Source organism: Meyerozyma guilliermondii, genomic scaffold, assembly GCF_000149425.1.
Source record: "Meyerozyma guilliermondii ATCC 6260 scaffold_1 genomic scaffold, whole genome shotgun sequence".
NCBI classification, from domain to species: Eukaryota; Fungi; Ascomycota; class Pichiomycetes; order Serinales; family Debaryomycetaceae; genus Meyerozyma; species Meyerozyma guilliermondii.
Window position 1 is genome coordinate 1,577,670 of NW_001809800.1, and position 17,179 is coordinate 1,594,848.

The 17,179-nt window shown below is 43.6% G+C and overlaps 6 protein-coding genes across 6 annotated transcripts; 2 read left to right on the forward strand and 4 right to left on the reverse strand. All coding sequences in view use genetic code 12, as the record gives it.

The window, feature by feature from the left end:
• Window positions 1-325: 325 nt before the first annotated feature.
• Window positions 326-8,038, forward strand: FMP27 (Fmp27p; the record flags this gene model as incomplete). Its single annotated transcript, XM_001487471.1, has 1 exon — window positions 326-8,038. One exon carries the CDS (start codon window positions 326-328, stop codon window positions 8,036-8,038), a length of 7,713 nt encoding a protein of 2,570 aa, XP_001487521.2.
• Window positions 8,039-8,807: 769 nt separating this feature from the next.
• On the reverse strand, window positions 8,808-9,998 carry TIF3 (Tif3p; the record flags this gene model as incomplete). Its single annotated transcript, XM_001487472.1, has 1 exon — window positions 8,808-9,998. The coding sequence occupies one exon, from the start codon at window positions 9,996-9,998 to the stop codon at window positions 8,808-8,810; it is 1,191 nt and encodes a 396-aa protein (XP_001487522.2).
• A 158-nt stretch (window positions 9,999-10,156) lies between these two features.
• PGUG_00900 (uncharacterized protein) lies at window positions 10,157-11,665 on the reverse strand (the record flags this gene model as incomplete). Its single annotated transcript, XM_001487473.1, has 1 exon — window positions 10,157-11,665. One exon carries the CDS (start codon window positions 11,663-11,665, stop codon window positions 10,157-10,159), a length of 1,509 nt encoding a protein of 502 aa, XP_001487523.2.
• A 572-nt stretch (window positions 11,666-12,237) lies between these two features.
• Window positions 12,238-12,648, reverse strand: ANB1 (translation elongation factor eIF-5A; the record flags this gene model as incomplete). The annotated part of the gene is made up of 1 exon (XM_001487474.1): window positions 12,238-12,648. The coding sequence occupies one exon, from the start codon at window positions 12,646-12,648 to the stop codon at window positions 12,238-12,240; it is 411 nt and encodes a 136-aa protein (XP_001487524.1).
• A 458-nt stretch (window positions 12,649-13,106) lies between these two features.
• PGUG_00902 (uncharacterized protein) lies at window positions 13,107-14,339 on the reverse strand (the record flags this gene model as incomplete). The annotated part of the gene is made up of 1 exon (XM_001487475.1): window positions 13,107-14,339. The coding sequence occupies one exon, from the start codon at window positions 14,337-14,339 to the stop codon at window positions 13,107-13,109; it is 1,233 nt and encodes a 410-aa protein (XP_001487525.2).
• Window positions 14,340-15,294: 955 nt separating this feature from the next.
• Window positions 15,295-17,160, forward strand: FGR47 (Fgr47p; the record flags this gene model as incomplete). Its single annotated transcript, XM_001487476.1, has 1 exon — window positions 15,295-17,160. The coding sequence occupies one exon, from the start codon at window positions 15,295-15,297 to the stop codon at window positions 17,158-17,160; it is 1,866 nt and encodes a 621-aa protein (XP_001487526.2).
• Window positions 17,161-17,179: the final 19 nt, after the last annotated feature.

Genomic DNA, 17,179 nt, shown 5'->3' on the forward strand with positions numbered 1-17,179 from the left:
TTTTCTTGAGACCTGCTCGCACAATTGTGCACCCACACACCGACATATATGCACACCTTCTCCAGGGCTGCACCCTTGACAAAGAGGCGTGCGCTTTGACACGTGATTTGGAAACATCAATGCACACAGAAAGTGCGGCGCTCGGTTGCGAAAGGTTCATCAAGCAATATGTCACTGGAATAATTATGGCTGAAGATGGTCACCTCAAACATAATCTAACACTCGTTTTCTTCTCTGTTTTGAACGTGTCCGATTTCGTCTATTTCAAACTTAAAGATCGTCGGACATCCGGACACCCACTTTTAGTTCTGCCAGAAGGTTGCGAATGGTAAACACGGTTGCGGCATCACATATTCTTCACAAGCTATTGCTTCAATTTCACATCCATTGTACTTTGTTTCTTGCTGGAAATTCTACAATGAGTTTTGATGCTAATCAAGTACTATATGTATGCTTTCAGTTTATAATAGCCTGGATAGCTTGCTGGTATGCAATATACTTGGTCACTGGATTTCATCTTCGAAGTATAGGAATTAACAATGGAGTACTTTTCAATAGAGTATCTTTCACTTCCAAGTCCATTCGAATATCAATTGGGTCCGTGAGATTCCGATTATGGGGCAACTCCCGAATGCTCATTCTTGATGAGGTCGATATTCAATTGCGAGAATCAAGAAAGAAAAGAAAACCAAAGGGTAGAAAACATGACACAGACACTCCAGAAGATAACGATATTCTGGGTCACCCATGCATTTTTCCCAAAAATGTCCTTTTAAGAAACCTACTTAAATTGTTGATCAAACTAATACCGAACATTGACCTTGAAATACGACATGCTACTATTCATGATAAAAAGGAGCTGGTATCCAAAGCCGAGTACATCAGAGCGACCATAAAGTCTCAAAAGGCTGCCCATAACAGAATATTTTCATCAGTCATTAACACCAATAATATAGACTGGCGTCCTAATAATTCAGACGATACCAACGAAGAGGCACTTTTATCGCTAGCAACATTGAAATTACAGTCAGGATTGCTGGTCAATCTAAGAACTGGTGAACTATTTGACGTTCAGTCAAAACTATTCACTGACGAGTTCAAAGTACGTGCTTTTTCTTTAGCCCGTTGGGTTGCTCAAAATCGTTCGTCTAAGAACGAATCAGACGAAGACACAGCTCCAGCTACAAACAGTGAAGGTCAACCAAAATCAATCATCCGCCTCGTGAAGTGGCATAGCTACATCTACCGCTGCATGCATGAAATTTCATTAATAGCAGAAAACACTATGATCCTGGAATTCCCTTTCTTGTCGGCAGATGACGACTACGATATGTCCAAGTTTTGGGATCAACCTGACCACAACCACTACTTCAACTTTCAAATAAAGTCTTTGTCTCACACAATTCGCAAGTTCGACAAAGATTCAGCTGGATTTCATGTGTTGTTTGACCCAAAAGTCGACTCTCCTGTTCAGGCAGTCACTGCTCTCCAAATCCTTAGAGTTGAGTTCTGCCGCAAAGTTAAGAATACCCACAACCAGTTTCATGTCTCAGAGATCATTTCAATTCCAAACTGCAGTGTTACACACAAAGGTAATATGTCGGATCACTTTGTCAAAGGAGATGGCTTCAAGAATTGCGCCATTGAGTTGTTTGCCTCGTTAAGTAACCCAACACTTGACCTTGATGCCGACCAACTTTCAATTATCACCTACAACTTCATAGCATTCAAAAAATTTATGAAAGCTAAAAAGTTGATGAGAAAGGACGATATCGACGCTGACCAGCAGTCCGATGATACGAACGATCCAGATGATACAAAGGTAGAAGCTCTAGAAGAGGAGTTGAATACATTACAAGATGAACATTTGCATGAAGAGCATTTACTGAATGACCAGAACAACAAGGCTAACCACAAAGCTAACGACGTACGTTACCGTGCAAACATCATTGGGCTCCTCAACGAATACTACCCCCGATTGAACATGACTTTGATCATGGAACAGCCGCGTATTGTGATAAGACAGACTGACAAAAACCACAATTGCCTAAAGCTTGTGAACTTCTCATATTCGCTTTTAAACATTCATGTTCTAACAACGGATCAAAGAGATTACGATGCAAGATGCCATATTCTCCACCCTGCAATTACCTACCAATCGCAAACTAATGACTTCAATTCCTCCACGACCAAACATGAAATATTTTTGTCTGAAGCTTTGACTTGTCGTCTTCAGGTACTCAAGAGTTTTGAAGTAAAAGCAGACTTTGAAGTGGCCCAAACTTGCGTTGAAATGGGCAAATTATCGTTACTTGCGGGGATCAGTTCATTAATGGATGACTTGAGAAAATCAATCACTCAATGCCTACAATCCAGTAAAATTTTGGAACAGATTGAGAAGATTGGAAACGACAGAGCAAGAAATCAACAAAAATCACTGACTGCTCAACCTTCGGTTCTATTCCATCCTTTACCTCATTGGCTCCTTGAGCTCAACTTTGAACTTTCAAACATCAAGTTAAATTTGGGATCTCGCTCACTTCTTATTCCCGAGAATAGAATGACAAGTATAAGCAATGACATTGTTAATGAGGACATATTTGGCGACTACAATCATTTACAATCTACCTCATTTAGTGTTGGCAAAGTTCGTTTCCAGTACTTGAATGGTACAGATATCGAAACAACAACCGCAATGACACTGCCAGCTTCCTCACTGGAAACCTTGGCCGAAAAGAGAGTCGAGTTGTGGTCTTTGAACTCCAGAGTTTCAGACATTTCTATGTCTATGGACTTAGATGTCAGAAACCCAAAGCTGCATGTTTTATCGGTACCTGATATTGATCTGAAAGTCTCTGCTTTGCAAAAATCTTCGAATCTTACTTTGCAAGTTGAGATAACGGTCGAGAAGGTAAGTTTGAGCTATGACAAGTTTAAGTTGTTCACTTTGCTCGGAACAGTAGGCTTGTTCAAACTGCTTTTGTTACCATTCAGAGCAATGAAAGAACGAATTTCTGACAAGTCAAGGGATAAATTTGATGATAGCACGCCAGAAACGACTCCACCAGCCGTTGAATTCGATTGCTTGGTCAAGTCATTGGACTTGGTACTTGAATTGAGCGAAGAATGTACCGTGAAGACCCAGCTCTTTGACGCACAGTTATCAAGCAGAGCAGAAAAGCACCATGTTTTTCTCAAGTTACTACGGGTTATGATCAACTCGCCAACCGTACCGAATGCTTGGAGTCGTGTCTTATGTGTGGATTCGTTAAACGTCGACATTGATCCAAAATTGCAAGACCCCATCACTGTCGACACTGACTTCATCAAGTTGATCCAGCCACATGGACTAGTTGTGTATCACCTTTTCGACAGTATGTCCATTACGATTAAAGTTCTCAAGCATCTCGTTGCTTGTTTGAAATCGAATGCGGACAAATCTCGGTTCGTAGCGCCAAGTGAATCAAAGGCTAAGAAAATCCCCAAAGTCAGACTTAAGTCTTTCAAGGTTCACTATCAAATGGAAGACGACCCATTCGAGTCTGAACTCAACATGTCTTACCAATTGGGTATGGTTGAGCAACGGAAGCGACTCGAAGAATTATCGCTTTTTGATGTGAGTTGGAAGAGGAAACACGGCAATGAAGAAGGGGAAGAAAGTGGGTCAAATGAAGAGTACGAACAATTACTAAACAAATTACGTTCTCAAATGGCACGCTCATGGGTTAGAAAGGTCAAAGTTTACCGGGCAAAACTCAAAGAAGAGATTGCTGCTAACAAGCGTTTTATTTTCGGCAGCGAATGTAAGTTGGATACGCATTGGAATGAGGGAATTGTTCCATATCTGTACCACGCTCCATTGTTGAACATGATGTTGCTGGAAATGGATTTGGACCTTTCTTCCGTTGAAGACTTGGAAAAGGTTCCTGAAATGATCCATTCGCTCGGTCAAGGTGTTCCTGTTGACACTAGGTATTCGCTTTTGCTTCCTCTATTTGTCAAACTTCAAGTTCTGGAAGTCCGCATGCACCTTCGTGACTATCCTCTTCCAATGCTCCACATTCCTAGAAGTGACGATAGAAAGGTGTTAGGCATGCAAGGAAACTTTATCATCTCGGAAGCTTTCATCACGAACAAGGAAAACCTTCGGCGAATGCAGGTGCCTTTAAGTAAGGTGCTCAAGGACACAAAAAGCGAAGACTTCTATTCTCTTTGTATCGACAAATCTCTTTCCACTGTGAAATTGTATTCAGATATGAAGTTCAAGATCCTGCCTTCTGACCCTGCACGTTTTGTTTGGGGTCAATCATATCAGTTTGGTATTCAGCAAATTATGCTCAATATGGACCAGTTCTCTAAACCGCCAGTTGATCCTTCACCAAAACTCGGATTCTGGGACAAACTAAGATTGATTTTCCATGGCAAATTTGAGGTCACTTCTGATACTGGTTCAGGGCTAGAAATTGCCTTTAAAGGATCTCGCGATCCTTATAATTTATTCGGAGACGGATGTGGTTTTGTGTTGGCATTTAACGATGAACTTCACTGGAAAATCAACAAGGACGACGACCCAAGACACTTCTTTGAAGTACATGCGAAAAAAGTGTCATGGTACATTCCTAACTACATGAAAGCTCCGCTTGTTGCCTGGTCAAGAGACATCTCAAAGTCAAATTACCTTCCAGACTCAACGTCTGTAATCACATCTTGCTTTGCTTACTATCTTCAAGAAAGTAAGCCCAAATCTGCGAGCCATAAGGCGAATATTATAGAAAAGCATGTCGTGCGTTTGAGTGGTGGCATAGATTTTAAGGTTGGATTCATGCTAGAACGCAAAGACGAAAAAGGTGAAAGGACTTTCGATTGCAAGCCTCATTATGACGTTAACCTTTTCAACCCAATCTACACCAAAGAGGGCCACGATTCTTACGCTGGTTTCAGAAGCGATTACATTCACATGTCCATCGGCTTGGAAGCAAACTCCAAGAAGTCAACAAATGCAATCTACCTATCCCCCAACACATTTCAACAGTTTTTCCGTTGGTGGAAGTTATTTCAAAGTAACATGATCCTTCCTGTTAGAAGGGGGCCTATGTTTGGAGAATTAAAGCAATCTGTCAAGTTCTCACAGCATTTGATGACGAACAAGTTTCAGTTTCATGTCAAGTCGTTGTTCATCACCCATGTTTATCGGGATAGCTCTGATATTGACAACGATAAGATGCTGTGTGTGGGTCTTAAAGCCAAAGTTGAAGAATTTGTTGTTGATTTACACCTGCGTAAAGAGCAGAGAACTATAGTTCATGAGGCGCTTTCAAGAGACCAAAAAACTATGAAGATGAATTTCAATATTGGAGAAGTTCATCTCAACGGCATTGATTTAAGGCTTCTCAAGGGAGAGTTTGACTACGATGTTTATAATCCAGAAATTCGAGGGGACCGTGAAATGAACTTTGCATCCTACGATAAAGATAAATCTTGGCTCGACGCTCGAGATTTTGTGGAGGTACATTCTCCTTCCGTGAAAAGTGGTGGAGATGTCAAGATCTTTCCATTAATGCACTCAAAGCGGTTCACGTATTTGCGAGATACAATGGACGAAAATGACGACAACGAATTTGGCAATGAAGATATACACGAATGCTATCTAGATACCTCCGACCAATTATCGCCAGCGGAGGAGCTTCTTCATGAGAGAATAACAGATTTGAAGAAGCAGGTGACGAAATGTGATTCAAAGCATCTAGAAGAGAGAATTGATTTCATTGAAAAAGAATTTGGGAAGAAGAGATCCAATTCTGTCGTTTCACAAACATCTATCGGTAAAAAGAATTCAGATGAAAAGTTTCACAATAAGTTTGCCCTAGTGGGTATGTTCTTGAAATGGAATGTTGACAGCAGAAATAACCTCATGAAGTATATTCATTATTCTCAGCTCAAGAGTATGATGGCAAAGTATCTCTCTTATGAATCAATAAGTACTCTTGAGGAGCTACAAGAAGAAGCAGAGAAGATGATAAATGATGACAAGTCTTCTGGGTTCTCTGATAAAGACCATAATAAGCTCAGTCACTTGATGTCCCGACCTCGAAATCTGGTTCTGAAAGAGGAACAAACTGCAGAAGCTCGCTTGGATTCATTTTCCAAAATATTGAAATCATGCAGTGATGGAGAGAACATTACCGAAGACTTCAAAATCGAGATAATATCCCCTCAAATTCAAATGCTGACTGAAACCAATCCGGACGCTGTTGTGCTAGTAACAGCACCCAAAATTGATATCCAAATTGTGTCAGTTGTTGAAGAGAATTCAGACAAGCTTATTATCAACCCGAAGGAGTACGTTTATCGATACGGAGTTGTTCTTCATGAGGCTAATTTTTTCGTTATCAGGAAAGAAGATGCAGAGAAGCCAAACGAGTTGGCTCTTAGCAGTAAAGCATACGGATCCAAAACGAACTGGCCGCCTTGGCTCGGCATTGAAATCAGTCAACAAGGACGATTGGCAGGAACCAAAAAACTACTCATTGAAAAGATGTCACTTATGTTGATGTATGATCAAATTCGGCCCCTGGGCAAGAAGCTCTACCAAACCGAAGACTCGTCAAATCAACTTGAGGCGCTCAAAGATGGGGAGCAGGAGCACAGTTTTACAGTTGACAAACTTTGCGTCGATATTCCCCAAGTGGTCATCACGTCTACCTCACAGCAGTACTTTACGTTGTATGTGATTGTTCTTGGATTGTTCTTCTATTCTGAGCCTATGAGTAAGTCTTTGTCGGAGCGGTTAGAAAAGTTGAAATTCAGTATTGATTTTCAAGACTTGGGTGCACTTCATTCCAAGTTGACCCAACTCCACAATTACTATCAACTTATGGGATACTTGCTACGCAATTACGAGTTTCGACAGGATAATTTGGACAATGATACGCTAAATGATGGGTTAACTCTTCGGTCAACGCAAGATGAAGTCGCCAAAGAAGTTTATTCTTTGATGCTGATACTATTATCTGGAGACTTCAATAGCTCCAGTCTGAGTTCGAAAGCTAATGCAGAGTGGTTCATTCGTACTGACCAGATTATCTTGCACATGCTAGAAGATGATGGAGCGTCCATTCTCGACTTGGCAATGGCCAAGAGTAACTACCGAAGATTGGTTTTTGAAGATGGTTCCAACATCAACAATATTGACATTGAGATGATGCAAGGCTTCAACTTGATAAAAAATGCGCACTATCCAGCGTTCATTGAGCCGTTAGAAGAGATTACTGACGGTAAACAATCGCTCGTGAATGTACGGTGGAAGATGAACCGACCTATAGGAGGTATCCGAATCATGGAAGAATTCGAAATAAATTCACAGCCGTTGAATGTCAAATTAGACGAAGTAACTGGCGACAAACTTATGAAATATATCTTCCAATCGGACCTTAGCGACTTGAAAGAGAGTCCTATACTTCAGAAACAGAAAGAGGGCAAAGAAGATGGCGATGAAGATTCCAATGACTCCCCTGGTAATGCGGATTCTGACTCAGGTGAGCTGGACTCAGCTGGTAAGAAGCAGTCGGATTCGTCTGATCATAGCAGCAGCAGTGAATCCAAGAACAAAAAGATACAACTGTTGACTTCAAGTCACTCGGAGTATGAGTTCCATGATCAAGTGGACGACATGGTATCTCGTTCTAAACAATACTTGAGTATTATAGACTTCAAGCTCAACAGTTTCAAAGCCCTGATCTCGTTCAAGTATAAAACAGGAATTAAGAGGTTGCTCAATGTGCAAAACTTCATCATAAGCTTCCCCGAGCTTGTCATCCATAGGAAAGTGATGTCACTTCTTGATATTGCTATGATGGTGAAGAAAATTGTATTGAAATCGGTGATAATGCACAGTGGCAGTTTGATCAAGAATAAGCTTACAGTTCAGCACCAACCTAAAAGAGTGATTAAGGCGCCATTGAAGCCCATCAAGAGGTATGTTCGCTTCACTAAGATATCCGAGTTACATCTGGAAAGCCATGAGTCATTAGAAACTTGATCATTAGTTACATAGTAGTCTATACATGTTGTCTCTTTGGTTCGTTAGCCATCATCTTCTTCTTTCTCTTTCCTCGTCTTCCACTGTCGTCTCCATCACCTATATCGTCGCCTCTCATAAATGTTTGCTGATCATTGATAGCCAAGTCTACAGTATTGAAACCCGGTATTCCGTTGATGGAAGTCTTCTCAAACTTAAGGGCTTCGGCTAACAATGCTGGGCTAATTGCCTTGATAATATCGGGTGCCTGGCCCAAATTGGGGTCCAACAATCCACCAGGAATAGGTTTTGTAGGCGGTATCAGATGTTTTCCCGGCAAGTCTTGGATATGGTTTTTGTATGATTTACGTAACTTGACTCCTTTGGTACCGTCTGGGTTGCTTCTGGCAAGCGATTTCGCTATCGGTTCAAGTCCATATAATGCTAATAGATTTTGCGTCGGCGATGGAACTGGTGGATTATAAGATTCTATGTTAGCAATGACGAGTACTGGGAAAAAGAATGAAACTTACTTTTGGAGTCAAAGAGGTAGAAATCATAATCGTTACTACCCTTCGGCATGATAAATGGTGTCTCTTGAGATTCTCACAAACTACAAATAGGACCTGTGCAGGAACCGAAGAATCGAAAGAGACGGTACCTATTACATATTTCTTTTATACTATCAATACAGGTAATCTATGAACTAGCTGAAGCGTTATAACTATGTTTCACAATACCATCTGTAATGCCAATCTTCTTCAGTATTACACTAGGTACCATTTCAGTCCTACTTCTTAACAGTGCTCCATCCTTCCTTCTCGTCAACAGACAATTCACTGGTTTTAGATTCTAATGCAGAAACAGCGTCATCTCCGGTCTTCTTGGCAACTGGCTCATCGTCAGATTCATCATCACCATCACCCTCCACGGCCAATACTTCATACAAAGATTTTTTGGCCTTTGGTTGTTCCTTTTCTTCTTCTGGTTTGGATGTATCTTTCTTTGGCTTGCGGGGCTCGACGGTTTGTCCACGTTTCCAGTCCAAAACAGGCTCTGCCTTCTTGGGAGTTCTGTTGCTTCTTTCGCGGGGTGGAAGTGTTCCCAGACCTCTGGCAGAACTCCAGTCGAATTCTGGTTCGTCTCTTTTGGGTGTTCTGATACTTCTCTCTCTAGGCTCTCTTGGTGGAAGCGAGCCTTGTCCTCTAGCGGAGCTCCAGTCAATTTCTGGTTCTTCTCTTCTTGGTCTGTCGCTTCTTTCTCTTGGTTCTCTGGGTGGAAGAACTCCTTTACCTCTGGTGGAAGACCAGTCGATATCGGGCTCTTCTCTTCTGGGTCTGTCGCCTCTGTCCATTCTATCCCTTGGCTCTCTGGGAGGAAGGGTGCCCTGACCTCTAGCAGACGTCCAGTCAATATCGACTTCTTCTCTTCTTGGCCTATCTCCTCTGTCTCTACCACTGCCTCCAGTGAGTGGGCCTCTGGAAGCTCTCCAGTCCATCTCAAAAACATCCTGCTTCTGGGGGGCTGCTACATTGACAAAAATCTTTCTGCCATTGAAATCAGACAACGTTAAACGTAAGGATTCTTCCAATACATCGCGGTCCTTGAAGGTGACGAAACCAAAACCACGCAACTTACCAGTCATGGTGTCCACGGGCAACTTAATTTCGGAGATTGCATCTCTTGTTTGCATTCTGTCTTCAAGAAAACGTGCCAAGTCGTCCTCGGTGACTTCCCAGGGCAAATTTCCAACTCTGGCTCGGTAAGGAGGTTCATCAGGAATTGGATATTCCTGTCTGTCTTGTCTCTGGTCTTCAAAACGGGACGATCCAAATGATTCTTGTCTTTTGTAGGTGCTCGTAGAAGCCCCAGTACTTGGTCCTGTTGTGGGGACTCCAATTGACGCCATATCGATCTCTTCGTCGGCCCAAGATGAGGCTCCACCATAGGAGTCATCGGCCCAGAAGGACCCCAAGTCCATTTTTACTGCTTTTTTAGGTGCTGGGTTAGTTATTGTCTCTCGATTGCTCGATTCGTTGCATGTACATACCCATGTTAGTGGTGATCCGTGTTGAAAATTTCAAATTTTTTTTCGCGATGTGTATTGAGGCATGGCTGCGAAAAGCCATTTCATATAAATTATACTCGTTGTTCCACAACGTCTCTCTCACTATAAATAGTATCTGTGGGTCCATTGTTTCGCTGGGCGTCGGACTGGGCCGCAGGCTCGGGGCGTCGTATATCGTTGGGCACTTCACTGGAAATGTTCGCACTCTGTTCGACTCCACGAGACTCATGGTACAAGGTTATCACCGCCCAGTTGTAGAGATCCTCTCTCGAAATTCCCATAATTCTCCACAAGAATTTCTTCAAGAAATTGCCGTACTTCTTTTTGGCGAGAACCTTGGCTCGTTGCTCGAGATTGTAGTGGGCATTTCTCGAGTCCGCAAGAATGAGTCGCACTCGTTCGCTGGTGGGAACCAACTCCTGTATCATTGCTCTTAACGTAGGATCGTTCCTTAGCATGTCAAGGTCGAGAGTGAAGTCTTCATCTTCATTAGTGTCCGCATGGTCGGTCGTTGGACTAGTAGCTACATCTGGACTCAGCGCAGGCAGATCTGTCCCTGGTTCACCATGGCCCTCAGCGCCCGCGCTGTTCCGAATCGTACCCTCGTTCGCCGTGGTTTCTGCTTCGGTTGCATTTCCCGATGTGATTCCCGACTCTGCCTTGAAAAAGTAATCTCGCTTACAAGTTGGACAGCATGCCCTTCTTTTTGTGAGCCAAGGATCTAAGCACTCTGCGTGGTACACATGTCCACACAAGAGACCTCTTACAATATCGTCATTTTCAAGAACTTCCAAACAGATAGCACAGGTTCCAGAGGTAAAATGGAGTCCCTGAGCCTCATCAGAACAGCCAGATGCCGACAGCTGGGCGTCCAACTTGCGCATTTCAATTTCGTCGGTGGGTCCCGACGGTGTGGTACGTGCGTCCGAGTACTGGGAGGTGTGGGTCTGGGTTGCGTGTAAGGTTGTTTCTGCCGCAGCATTGATCTCGATTTCGTCTACATCACTCATGTCTTCAATTTTGTGGTTCATCAAATCGCCCTCTTCCTGGAGTGCACCGTTCCGAATCTCGCTATCTCTTTCCTGACCGCCGTTGAGCCAGTCATGGTAGGTTTTCTTGGGAAAAAGAATCTCCACTTCCTGTTCAGTCAACTTTTTCATCCTCGAGTACCGGCCACCACGGCGCCGTCTGCGTCGGTTTCGGCCAAGTAACCGTCTTTCGAGGATCTCTCCACGGATAAAATGGTGGGACCGAATATATTCGATGTGTTCTTGGAGTTCATCGTCGGTGAGTTCGACATGTGAAGCAGTTTGCGTGGTGCCACCAACGAGAATATTGTTGTGGCGCCGTGTGAGTGGGTACACATGAAGCCCAAAGTGGGATCTGACAAAGTAGCGGACGGTGAAGAACACAAATAAGAACGCAATAAACACCCCTACTGCAAGGGCGAGAAAGAAAAGTACCGTTGATGGAGCATTACCGCCGAAAGTACTTGAAGTGAACCCTGACGAGCTGTCTGAAGTTTCCGAGGCACCCAGAGTTGACGACGCCGTGTTAGGCGAATGGGTGGAGGAAGCCATGGCTTATCTTTTGGAAATCCACTGAAATTTTTTGATTACGGATGGATAAGGCAATTTAACGGTTTCGAATAGATGAGGGGAATAAACCTTAAAAGCTATTATCTGGCTCATATATTGTAGCCAGTGTAAGCGTGGAAGATGTAGCAGTACACCCGCTGGATTTTATACACCCAGAGTATACGATTTCGGTCCGGTTGAAGCAAATCAGGCTATGCGTCGTTCCTTGCCGCACGACAGATTTGTCTCCATCATGCCTGCAGATCGGCATTAGTGGGGTAGCGGGACAAAAAGATAATGACGGCATGACAGGGCGCAGAAAAGGAAGGTGAAATACGAGGAAAGAGTAGGGGTGGATACGATGGTCATAGAAACGGAAAATAGAAAAGAAAAGGATGTAGATGCTACCTTAGTATATTCTTCAGTTTCTTCGCATAAACCTTAAATGAAAAATTAGCAATCGAAATTTCAACACTTCTTTCGTCGTATATCTGCGGCTACAATATACATTTCATGTACAATTCCATGTACATCTTGTCTACATCACTTAGTTCAAGCATATATTAGCCCTGCATTTACAACTTAGGTGCCTCCTTGTAGGAAATAGCAGCTTCCTCACCCATGGCAGAGATGATGGTAACCAACAAATCCTTACCGTCATCGAACTCAGATTGGATCTTGTCACCCAACTCACCCTCTGGGATCTTGACATCATCCTTGGTGTCACCATCTTGGGTCATAAGAGACAAGAATCCATCATCAATGTCCAACAATTGGTACTCCTGTCTGGAAACATTTGGCACCTCCATGTTGTGGGTGGATGGGGACAAATCTTCCAACTTCTTACCAGTGAAAATGTCAATAGCCACCAAGTGGACCTTGGCGTGACCGTGCTTACCGGTCTTGGAGGTGGACATGTCAACAATCTTACATGGTCTGCTCTTGATAACAACGTGTCCGTTCTTTCTCAATGCAGAACATTGCATTGGGAAGGTCAAGGCGGCACCGGCATCGGCGGTCTCAAAAACGTGCTGGAGTTAGTATTGGAATGGAATAGTCTTATGATGCTTATAAAATCAAGCGGCGATGCCCATGAAAATCAATGGAAAATCATCGAAAACACAAAGAAATGGCCGGTTTGAAATTTGGTTCTTCAACCTCGCACCAACATTAGGCTATATCCTAATTTTTACACTCCATAATTACATACATCTTCTTCAGCCATATTGACGATTACTTATGTTCTTCAACAGTTGGTTGAAATTTTGTCGAGTGCGGGACAATTTTTCCTTACACAAAACCAAAATGGGAAGACTCGCAGCGTAAATCATGGCACGACGCCCGCCTTCTTTGGCGTACATACAGGCACATGCCACAGTTACCCGGCGCTGTACCATTAATGGCAATCTACAATATTGGCCCAGAAATAGTAATGTTGTATTAATTAGCTGGCTGTAGTGACTGGAATCCCCATTGTTTCCGATTCCGATTCTCCTTCCTTTTTCACGCTCTCTATCCCAGAAATCTCCGAATCGTCTGGTGGTTGGCTGTTGAGCCGTGCATCTCCACGCCTATGCTTTTCTTGTCGGAGATGGTCAATTAATCCGCTCCATTTGTTTAACAACTCGTTACACTTCTCGTGTAGTTTGAAGCTGTCGGGGTATTCCAAATCGGGATCTTTCAATATACATTTTAGTACCTTGTGGATCTTGGTGGTACTCAAGAGATCCAAGTTCATGGGGAACTCCGCAAGTCGGTGAAGAATTAGTCGGGCTATCAGTAGTTCATCCACGGTAGGAGGAGGGAATGACTTGGTGTCGGTAGGTGTAATTGGTTGGTTGCGTTGGATTAGCGACCTTTGAAGCTTGATGCGACAAAGCCAAAGTTGGTGCTGCCGTTCTTCCTCGGACAACACCTTGGGCGGACAAGGTTCTGGTTTATTTCGTTGCTTGATAGTGCCATTACTACCATTGGCGGACCGGCGCTTGGTAGTGGCCACGAGAGGAGTCGACAGACGAGCACGTTTGCGTCGGTGCGTCAAGTTTTCTTCTTCTTCATCGCCGTCGTCCTCGGCATCATCTTCAACCTCGACCGGTGCCGAGCGTCCTCGACTGCGTCTTCCATTACCTCTCCGGAGATCTTTTCCGGTTGGTTTGGTCTCGATGTCAACACTCTCAGTGTCTTTATTATGCATATCTTCTTCTTCGTCGCCATTTCCGTCTTCTTCCACATCCTCCTCGTCCTCTTCATTTTCTTCTTCAAGTTCAAATTCTTCCTCGTCTTCCTCATCATCATCTTCCTCTTCGCCTGCATTCGCGTTCAATTTCTTTATGAACACATCAAAGTCTACGTCTTGAGCTGCCATCAATGCGTCACCAACGACCAAGGTTCGCTTGGTGGATGTACTCTTCTTTTTGCCCTTATTGGGGAGCTTTGCTATACGCTTTCGCAACTCTTCAGGCGTCAACTCTTCCAAACTCTTTTCACTAACCCAATAGTAGTCACCATCTGGAATGAAAATAACACAATAATCGGTCGATTTCTTCTTGGCACGCATTATATTCTCGGGAATCAATTCCTCAGGCATCACAAACGAAGGCCACGCGGGAAACCCTTGCATCTTGGCAAGAACTAAAGTCCGCGGTTTAAACAAAGGTCTTGCTCTCTTTGGTGGCATTATATCTATAGGTGGAATCTAAAGTTTGGGTTGAAAGAATGAGTTAGGATATCAATTGATGGAATCCTGGTTAATCAATGGTTTGAATGAACCGATTGAAACGAAGATTGCACACAAAAACGATGGAGGACGTTTGTGTTTAAGTATGAAAAGATGGGCCAATGTCGAGATTCTCGCGAGAATATCAATTACCCGGTCCTCTATGTGGGAATATCCGCTGCGATATAGGCTCGGGAAGATTTGTTACGCCTGTTGGATATATTGCTGTTAGTAAACACGGTAGCTATTGTCGTAAAGAATCTCACCCAAACAGTGGTGCACGGACGACCGGTGTTTGGGTGTAGCGGGGACGAAGAGTATAGTGGACAGAGAGGGAGTGAAGGAAGAATGGTTGAAGTTGCAGAACGATGAGGTAGGTGAGAAGGTATGAGTTTCGAGTCATTGTTTTGGTGTTCTAAAGAGCTCTTTCTAAAAATTTTTGGTTGTTGTTCCACTAAAATAAACTTTATATATTTTAAACTCAATTAATTAATTGTTCTATTCATCTGCTTTAATCCTCTTTCCATTGCGGCGTCCCCTACCCATTCCATTCTCTCTCATTTGCTATTCGCATTTTTGCAGCTCCTTTTCGCAGCCTACTTTCCTGTTCCGGCATGTTCCTCCTGTCACCATTTTCGGCTGCGACTTTTTCTCTCGACTGATACTAACGGTTGACCCTTCTTTTGTTCTGCTATATCTACGCCCCTGTGTCCAGATAAACCATATCAGCTCTGCTGAGAATCACCCTAGCAGACACATACTAGCACCCCTTGACCCAAACTCAAAAAAATCTACTTTTTAATTTCGTTTAAGAAAAACACATTTTGCAAGCAGGTGCAACCATTTCGATAAGCTTTTTGAATTCGATAATTGGGTGCCCTATTTAACCCAAATCCACACCCACATTCTTGCAATCATGTCGCTATCTCAAACTGTACGAAAAAGGACTTTCGAGCCGGAGCAGCAGGGCCAAAAACGACAAAAAATTGCCAATATTGATGCCGCCGTTCTTCATTGCATTCCACCCAATATTGTCCCGTTGGTTCAGCCGCCGTTCCACGAGTCCAACTTTTTCACCGACTTGGAGCCCCGTGATAACCCCAAGTTTGTTCAACAAGTCACAAACATAGTTGCGAAATATCCACCACCTCCTCCACCTCCTCTTCCTGACCAAACCCTGCTGACCTCTGGAGGTATTATGGTTCCATTCATATTTCCGCCACCGCCAGTTTTGAAGAATGAGTCGGTCACTGATTCGTCACCAAAACGGCGTTTGCGAGGCTCGGATCACGATAATAAAACTTATGTCGAGCTTCCTCCATTGCCGTTTCCTCCACCAAATTACATGCCATATCCGATGCTTTCGGACAGAAGCACACTCGCTCCACTGGAGGTAGTCCAGTCGTTTTTGGATGCGCTGCAGAATCTTCCAAGAACAAATATGGTGGTTGCTAGTGCCGCTGGTTCGTTGCTTGATATGAAACATCAGGCTGAACAGGAAGGTCTCACCATCGAAGACTTTGAGAATGGAGCGACCTACGATGCAGAAAATGTGGACACAGAGGAAGCAGAAGAGTACATGGCATTCGCGGCTGGTGTAGATACTTCGGAGACTGTTGATTACTACGATCAGAAAAAATCACCACCTTCAACGGTGGAGGTCAACAGTGACATGTATTCAAGACTAGCCAATGTTGCTCCTCGTTTGAGCTCTATTGGACGAACAAAATCGAACCTGCTGACTGAGCCCACGACCACCAACATAGACATCTTCCAACCCAGTCACAACCATGAACCTCACCCAACACCTTCAATTTCACACCCTTCCAAAGATATCGTGACAGCAAATGGTGTTAATAAGGAAAGAAGACGTGAGGATCTTCTTCGATCAGCCAACCAACTCCGGTCCTTCGAAACCCGCCATCGCCGTCAAGTATATGAGCACAAACGACTGCAATTGTTGCTGAGACTCGAAAGTTTGAGGTCGTCGAAAATCCTGCTCACCGATGAAAGCCTTATAGTCAACGACGACCTCAGAGCCATCCAGCGAGAGTTGGAGTTCCAGAGAGACTTTGAGATCTTCAGGCTCAAAGTGGGCCAAAATTATCACTTGTCTAATAACGTTCAGTTCTATTATGAAAATTGTGACCGAGCATACAAGCGGTATAACTCTAATGTGGTGAACAAGTTGAAAAAGTTGGAGAATTTCTTCCAGTACCAGTACGATTTGTTCAACCAATTGTTGAACAATGCATCTAACGATGTCTTTGATATCAAAACAAGAGACTCTGGAAAGCTCTATCATGGTATTTCTCAACGCAACTTTAGTGCCGAGATCAAACAAAGAGAAACACCCGCGGTGAAACCAGCACCGTTGGTTCACGATTTCATGCCAATGACCTCGCTGGCAGAGTTTGATATCATTACAGGTGACGGAGCCAGCAAGATCAAACAGAGCAATTTGTCTTCGAAGGAAGCAAAAAATGCCAATCTACACCATACAATTTTTCAAAATGCCCTTTACGATCCTGCCACTTCCAACTCGGATACCAACTATTCCGAGCTGAGCACCAGTCTTCCGTCGACACCCAAAAGACGAGGTCGCCGAGCTACCAATCTTGGCGCCGACAAACTTGAACTTTTTGATAAGCAATCGAAGCACTCGGAGGCAGCATTGATCGCTCGCATAATGAAAAACTTTGTAGGACCACAGGGCAGTAAGCCCGATGAACTCACTACAGATCTTGACCAAATGGGTATCACCACTAGGTGGCCGATCTGACGAAGTTATTGGGAGTATA